General features: G+C 56.9%; 1 protein-coding gene across 1 annotated transcript; it reads left to right on the top strand.

Moving 5' to 3' along the window:
- The first annotated feature begins 317 nt into the window (after nt 1-317).
- On the top strand, nt 318-7,402 carry KLF2 (KLF transcription factor 2). The gene is made up of 3 exons (XM_035117010.2): nt 318-448; nt 695-1,604; nt 3,150-7,402. The coding sequence occupies exons 1-3, from the start codon at nt 377-379 to the stop codon at nt 3,323-3,325; spliced, it is 1,158 nt and encodes a 385-aa protein (XP_034972901.2). The 5' UTR covers nt 318-376; the 3' UTR covers nt 3,326-7,402.
- The last annotated feature ends 546 nt before the right edge of the window (nt 7,403-7,948 follow it).

Here is a 7,948-nt window from a genome sequence, read left to right as displayed (position 1 = left end):
CTAAGCGAGGGATTCCCCGAGCATGTGCAGAGCGCCCGGGGGGCTGTGGAGCCCTGCAGCCGAGCAGGGGAGGTCCGAAGCCCGAGGAGGAGGAGGAGGCTCGGCCTCCCTCTCTGCGCGCTGCTGCTGCTGCTGCTGCTTCTCCTGGGCTGCCCGCCTTCCTTTTATAGCGGGGCTAAATTTAGGCCGGCCCGGGGCCGGGCCAAGCGGCAGTTCCAGCCCCCTCCAAGCAGCAGCAACAGCGGCAGCGCCGGGTCCCTCCGCCGCCTGCCTTCCCGGGACGCGCTTCCTGCGCCTCCGCCATTGGCCTGCGCGCTCGACGGCGCGGCTTAAAAGGAAGGCGCCGGGCAGCCCACATCCCAAAGCGTCCGAGATCATGGCGCTCCTCTCCGCGCCTAGCCTGCCCTCCTTCGCCTCCTTCTGCAGGGACAGCCGCCCGGCCCACCAAGTAAGTAGCTCGCTCGCCCACCCGGCCCTCTGCACATGCTCGGGGGCCCCGCGCTGGGCATTCGGGCACTGAAAAGAGGGGCTCTGGGGACGGGGGGCTCTGGGGATGCTGCAAGAACTTCTCCAGGGGTTGGGAAGGGGGTGGGCGCGCCCAGGCGGCTCCGCTGCTGCTTTTCTCCGACGGGGCGGGCGGGATCCGGCATCCGCTCGCCAATCGCTCACGGGTCCGTTTCTCCTCTTCTTGCAGCGCTGGAGCTGCGGGCTGCCCGCGGAGAAGCTACTCTGCGGCGGAGACCTCTGCTGCCCTCCCGGGCCGGGCCTGGACGGGCTATGCCCGCCGTCGAAGGACGACGACGACCTCAATCACGTCCTGGACTTGATTCTCTCCATGGGCAGCGGCGCAGACGGAGGGCCTTTCGGCCCCGAGAGCGGCGCGCCCCGCGGGGATTACGGCGCCGGACGGGAGCCCTTCTACGAGCTGAGCCCTTCGCCTGACGGCTGCGGCGGCGGCTACGAGCCGATGGAGCGGGGCAGCCCTCCGCCCTACGGCGCTGCCTTCCTGCCCGAACTGGATGCTGCCCCCTATGCGCCTTTCCCGGGGGGCGCCGCCAGCTTCATCCAGGGCCGCTTCTTCGTCACGTCGGCGTTCGCGGAGGGGCCCAAGCCGGAGATGTCGTGGCCACAACCCTGCGCGCAGATCAAGCAGGAGGGCGCTAGCCCCACGCCCTGCATGCTGGCTGCCTCTCCGCCGCTCCCGGGGGCAGAGACCCCTCCGCTCAGCCCCGACGACCTCTTGGCAGCAGCCGCCGCCGTCGAGTGCCAAGCCCCTCTCGGGCGCCACGCGCAGCCCCCCTACCCGGCGCCCTTCGCCCACCCTCTCCACTACCACCAGCACACATCGCAGCAGCAGCAGCAGCAGCAGAGCGCGCCGCCCGCCTTCGGCTTCTTCGACGACAGCCTGCCTTGCCCGGCCTCTGCCCCGAGAGGGCTCCTCACGCCTCCCTCGTCGCCGCTGGAGCTGCTGGAAGCCAAACCCAAGCGCGGCCGCCGCTCCTGGCCGCGCAAACGGACTGCTACCCATACCTGCACATACGCCGGCTGCGGAAAGACTTACACCAAAAGCTCCCACCTGAAGGCTCACCTGCGCACCCATACAGGTAACCGCAGGCCTGCGCGCGCCAGGTGGCGCTGGGGACCCCGCAGCCACTGCTGCCACTCATTGTAGTCCAGAGAGAGTCCAACTGCCCCCTCGCCCCCACCTGAAGGACTGGACAGGCCACCTAGCAACTCTCCCCCCCAAAAAACCCCATCTTTATTGGTTTTCTTTTTCTTTTTTAACAAATCAGTGAAACAAATTCAAACAAATTTAACAGGCGATTTCCTCCCCCTCTCCCGCCTGCTGTGGCAACTGGCAAGCGCTGGATCGGGGTGTCAATTTGAAGTTTAAAAGGGGGGAGGTTTCCAGGTAAGCCCCGCCTCACATAATTTGAATGGCAACGCCCATTATTATTGTTTGGGGGGGCTCTAATATTTTATGGGGGGGGCACCTCGGCCCCTATGCGCTGGATCCTTTCCAATTGCATTTCGTTATTGCTGCTTTTGCTTCTAACCTATTGCATTCCGATGCGAACTCCGCAGAATCATTAAAAAAACGCAAAGTTGAGCAAGCAATAAATAATACAATTGAAAGCCAGTGCAAATATTGAGGGGCGCAGGGTAGAGTTTGTGGACCACCACCGCAGTTCGGGAGCCCCTGATGGAGACGAAGCTGAGCTGCAGGGGTGTGTGTGTGGAAAAAGCAGGGTTTTTTCCTGCGTCCGTTAAGTCTTCCAAAACACCAGAGAGAAAAAAAAGAGGCTTTCTGTAGTTTAGCCCCCGTTCTCTGAAAATCTGGCAGGCGGGCGTTGGCTGTTGCTAAACCACCGTCGATGCCACCACTGAAATTATCTAACCCGAGAGCCGTGGGCTCTCCAAATTGGTGACCCACCTCGCCTTGAGGCATTGGGGGGGGGGAATCGGTGCCCTTGCCGCTGCTGGTCGTCTAGGTATGTGACCATTGGTCATGCTGGCTGATGGGCGTTGAGAATGCAGGAACAACATCCATTTGCCCAGCAGGAAACCCAGGCGTGAAATTGCGCACAGTGGCTCATGCGAGCCTGGCAACATTTAAGGTGGGGCGGGGGGGGCGCAGCTGTTCCCAAGAGGTGCTGCCAAGTGACAGAGGCAGGCTGTGTATTAGGCGGAACTGGGTGTCAGGTGGGCGGGGTATAAACATCATCATCATCATTATTAATTATCCGCACACAAAGGGCTCTTCTAAGGGCGTCTCCAAGCTCAGAGACGCGTGTCCCCAACTTGGATCTCCGGCTGTTTTTCCCCCCCGGACTACAACTCCCATCATCCGTAGCTAGCAAGACCAGCGATCAGGGATGATGGGAATTGTAGTCCGGGGGGGAAAACCCAAGTTTGGGGAGCGCTGGGTTCAAATCAAATCCCCCCCCACTCAGCTTCGAAGCTCACTGGGTGACCTGGGGCCACTGCCTCTCTACCTAACCTTGTTGTGGGGGATCAAATGCTAGAATCGTGGAGTTGCGAGGGAACCCCAAAGGCCATCCAGTCCAACCCCCCCTCTGATTGCATTTCTATCCCAGGTATTCCTCCAATCAACCGACACTTAACCTGCTTCCTTTTTTCCTCCACAGGCGAGAAGCCCTACCATTGCAACTGGGACGGCTGCGGCTGGAAGTTTGCGCGTTCCGACGAGCTCACGCGCCACTACCGCAAACACACCGGGCACCGGCCCTTCCAGTGCCACCTCTGCGACCGCGCCTTCTCCCGCTCCGACCACCTGGCGCTGCACATGAAGAGGCACATGTAGAGAGAGAGGGAGAGGGAGAGGGACTCTCCAGGACTTAGTCGGGATCTTGTAGCTGGTACTACGTCCGCCTGCGCCTGGGATGACGAGCGGGGAGGGAAAGGCATGAATTGGCCCTTGTGGTAGCGAGCAGGAGACAGGGGGGCTGCGGCTAGCGCCTCTCTCCAGGAGGCTGCGCGAAAACCTGACAGGCTGCTCTCTGCCCCCAACCCCGGGAGGGAGAATATGGGACTGGACTTATAGGTCTCTTGAGCAGGAGACGAAAGGGCCGACCGGGTGTAAATAGTGGATCTGCGGCCGCCCAGAAGATCAGCTGGAACGGAAGGCTTGGCTTGAGGATCGCGCAGAGGCAGGAGACGCCTCGCGCTAAACGCTCCCAGCTGCCTTAACCTACACTAGAGCTCCTAACGAGGCTTGAGGCTTCTTGTGAAGAAACGACCTTTTTTATATAAAAAAAGAAAGAAAAGAAAATATATATGTATAAATAATGTTAATAGTTTTATACACAAGTGTTGGGAGGATACAAGCGAAAGACGAAATGGGCACGTTTATTGCCCATGTCCACTTTTTTTTAAATGAAAACTTTTTATAAAATATATCTATTAAAGATTTTTTTTCTAAAATAAGCCTGATTCTTTCATCTAAAAATCTTTTTGGCCTGGAGGGGATGGGGGAAGGCAGGTGCAAGCCCCGGGCGCGAAAAGATGGTTGTTTCTGTTGTGATTTCTTGGCCCATAACCTTACCTACCCCCTCCCAGCTCCCCAAAAATCCTATGCCTGCCCCCCCCCCCGCCCTCAGCGCGTAAGAAATAGACCCAGGCACGGACCGCAGCAGGGCAAATGCTTTGCAACAGAAACGGCTCTCTAGTTCAAAAGCAATCCAAGGCTATAATCTGAGTCTCATTTTTAGTTCACTCGACAGCTATTTCGGGAGCGCCCTGAAATCTCTTCCAGATGCTGCGGCAGATGTGCCCGCGGCCGAGCTCTGTGGGCAAGCTGGTTTTGCGCGTGTGTGGGTATTTTTAATGTGAAACGTAAACACGGCATGTCAGTAATTGCAGAGTCCTTTTTTGAAGGGGGGGATGCAGGACTGCTGCTGCTGTTCCCCAAAAGCTTGGGGGGTGTGTGGATGGAGACGTTGGAACAGGGCACGTTAGTTTCTTCGCTAACTAGAGCTTTAAATGCGCCCGCTTGCGGTGCGTACAAACTGCGTGAGAGAGGCGCATCTTCCTCCACGCGCCTGAGGGTCATTCTCTGACCCTCTCTATCGCATCTCTGCAAATTAACCCCCGCCATTTCCCTTCCAGGGGAGGTATCTGAACACTTTGCGATTGCTGGGCTCGCAATTTCCACAGCCCCATTAAGAACAAAACAAAAACGGGGTGAAGCGGCGGGGCTGCACAGATTTTTGCAAAAACAACCGCCACCAAACCCTTTTTGCAAGAAACCAACGTCTCCTCCCGCAAAGCAAACCGCGCAGAAGCAGAGCGAGGTTGCAGTTCGTTGCTGCTTCTCGTGGGTGGGGGAGGAGGAGAGGGGAAATGGGTGTGTGCAAAAGTCCGGCTCAGCGCAGGATTGTGCCCAGGTGCTCACACAAAGCCGCTTACCCAATACAGCTTATTGAGAGAGTCAGCAAACTAAGGCAGTTTGGAGAGAGAATTCAGCTCCCTCCGTCACCAAAACACACACACGCACACCACTTTTTCGACTATTAAGAGCAAGCGCAGGCTTGGGTTTAGGAAATGAGTTATAGTTTAAAACCACCTGACGCGCCCCAGGTTGTGGGAGGTGGAATAAAATTGATCCTACTGCAAACTGGAACGGGCTCTTCTTGCAAGTGCGCAGAGAGCATCACGGGCTGCGGGTTTCCCGAAGAGGGTCGCAGCCATTGACAGCCTTGAATTTATCCGATTCTCCTTTTCAGTTTGGGGCAGGAAATGCCACAGGGCACCCCCTTCCTTGCGCCTGCCTTCGGATGGCCGGCGGCGTTTCTAAGTATTCTCAAGAGGAATAAAAACTTCTAAACTCGCGCCTTTACGCACGCTGTTCTTTCAAACTCTTCCAAGTCTCCCCCCTCCTTCAGGGAGTCGCTCCGGACTCTCGACATTTCTAGACCTCCTCCAGGACCCTCCGCAAAGGGTTAGGGCCCCCTCTGGAAGCGCAGTGGCACGCATTCCGCACAGCCAGCAGGCCGCCCACAAATTCTTCCCTGGTGAGCCCAGGAAGGTGAGACATTCAAGGGTTAACCGGGCAGCGCAGAGAAAGGAAAACAGGCTCTCGCTATTTGCGTGGAGTGGGGGGGGGTCGGCTGTTGTTCACACAAAAAAGTTTGCCCGAATTAGCTCTCCCCGCAATGAGAGACCGCTTTGCAGAAAATGACTGGCAAGTTATTTAAAGCCCGTTGCCGAAATAAGCAAGGAAAAAGCGAAACACTGTCATTTCTGGAAAGGGGGCAGGAGGGCAGGGACAGGCCTGCAAAGTTGGCCAGGAGGAGGCGGAGGAAGAGGAGGAGATGGCTGTTTGGAGAGCCTTGGAGGAAGCAGCCCCGCGGCTCCAGATTCTGCAGAAAGCCGGGTTGCACAACCTCGTTGCAGATGGAGAGCGGGCGCAGGAAGCGCGGCGGCAATGATACGCTCCGATTGTTGTTGCAAAGGCTTCAGCCGTATCCGGCTCTCGTCCCGACCACAGCGCACAGGTTCACCAGCAAGCCGAGAGCCCAAACCCCAAATGGGCAGGCTGGGGGGTGGAGGGGGGCGGCGACTCAGAGACCGGGAGACTTGGGGGACACACACACACATACACAATCATTTGCCCGCCCGCCTTCTTCAAATGCCATTGGCTTCAATATGTGTCCTCGACCTCTGGCAAGGTGGTCTCACCTCTCTGGGACAGAATTGTAGAGTCGGAAAAGACCCCATAGCATCTAGTCCAACCCCCTGCAATGCAGCTGCCCCATATATGAGGATCAAACCTGAAACCTTGGCGGGTTCTCAGCAAAACGCTCCAACCAACTGCTTTAGCCGAGATTCCTGCGTTCTTCTTCTTCTTCGGCTATGCTTCTTAGCTGAGTAAGGTTGTCTTCCATGAACACGGTCTTAACATTGAGTCCGTCAGTGACTCTGGAGGCCAATTCTGGATCCACACGTCCTTCCACAGTGGGGACATTGGTTTCCGGGTGGGAGTTGATCCCAGTGAGGGTTTGCCAAGCGTCCCTTCCTCTTAGCACGTTTCTCCCTTGCGTCCTGAGTTCGAGTGTCTTCAAAGTCCATGACAACTTTGGTCAAGGCTGTTCTCCAACTGGAGCGCTCGCAGACCAGTGTTTCCCAGTTGTTGGTGTTTATATTACCTTTTTTTAAAGATTTGCCTTGAGAGAGTCTTTGAACCTCTTCTGTTAACCATCAGCATTACGCTTTCCATTTTTAAGTTCGGAATAGAGGAGTTGCTTTGGAAGACGATCATCAGGCACCTGCCCAACATTCCTGCATTGTAGGGGGTTGGACTGGATGACCCCTAGGGATCCCTTCCAACTATGTCATTTGGTGATTCCATAAGCGCCCACGTAACTCAGCTGTTTACAACCCTAGGGGTTCCCCCAATGGCTTCCTCCCTGCCCTCATGGCTGCCCAAACCTCACCATGAATGTGTTTGGAAAACGCAGTAGGGGCCGCTGATGTACAATGGAGTCAAGTGGGGTGGTGGCAGCCCCCAATGCTTCCCGCAAAGTTCCCACCAGCCTCTTTCCCCCAGAGCTTGTGTAGCTAGAGATGGGGAACAGGGAGCTCCTCTGAAGCCAGCCTCCCCCCACTTGTGGGCAACTGGAAAAGAGCCAGGAAAGCCAGTGGGGCAGAGGTCAAGGGGTCTAGGTCACCCCCAGAGGAGGAGCAGGTGGGGGGGGAAGGTGTGTCTCTGCATGGAGGACCCTCTTCCATGCCCCCCTCCCCATAACAGAGGAGGAGAGGAGAGACTTTGTCTGTAGCAACAGAGGAACCTGGAACTGCCGGGAGGAAGACCCCAAACATATGAGGGCAGAAACACAAGCAGGTCTGACTCACTCAGCTCCCCACCCCCCAAAAAAGAAGGGAGAGAGAGAGAGGGAGAGAGAGCCATCCCAGAGTCTTGGGTGCTCCAAAATAAGTAACCTTTTCATTTATTATATTAAACAATAACATTTCTCTTATATTAAACAATAAAACACAGAGCATGGGTTAAAATTCAAACACCCCCCTCCCTCCCCGCAAACCTTCTCTCCTCCCCGCTGCCCCCCCCCACCGCCCCACTCCCCGCCCCCTTTGCTATAGGGTAATTCCAAGAGCATAGATACAGTCATGTACATGTCTGGATACACAATGCATAATCAGCCGATCTCCTGGGGGGTGGGGAAGAGGGGGGGGCAGCATGGCCGAGGTCCAAAGGATGTGCCGGGGTGGGGTGGGGCTTCTTGGTTCCCCTTGCAGCAGCAGCAGCAGCAAACACACACATCTCCCCCCCCCAAACCCCTCCCCCACTGTTCCAAATCCCTCTGCCCCCTTGGAGAGACCCCCTAAGCTCAAATGGACTGGCCTTCCTGGTGCCCGAAGACTGGGAGGGGGCACAGCTGCCCCCCAAAAAAACATTTCTAGAGAGAGA

The sequence above is a fragment of the Zootoca vivipara genome, chromosome 6, assembly GCF_963506605.1.
Source record: "Zootoca vivipara chromosome 6, rZooViv1.1, whole genome shotgun sequence".
In the NCBI taxonomy this organism is placed as follows: Eukaryota; Metazoa; Chordata; class Lepidosauria; order Squamata; family Lacertidae; genus Zootoca; species Zootoca vivipara.
The sequence above is the reverse complement of the archived record's forward strand: the minus strand, read 5'-3'. Positions and strand labels throughout refer to the sequence as shown.

Coding starts and splice junctions, on each gene's coding strand:
- KLF2 (XM_035117010.2), top strand. CDS start 377: ATGGCGCTCCTCTCCGCGCCTAGCCTGCCCTCCTTCGCCTCCTTCTGC. Junction 449..694: donor ACAGCCGCCCGGCCCACCAA/GTAAGTAGCTCG, acceptor CTCTTCTTGCAG/CGCTGGAGCTGCGGGCTGCC. Junction 1,605..3,149: donor TCACCTGCGCACCCATACAG/GTAACCGCAGGC, acceptor TTTCCTCCACAG/GCGAGAAGCCCTACCATTGC.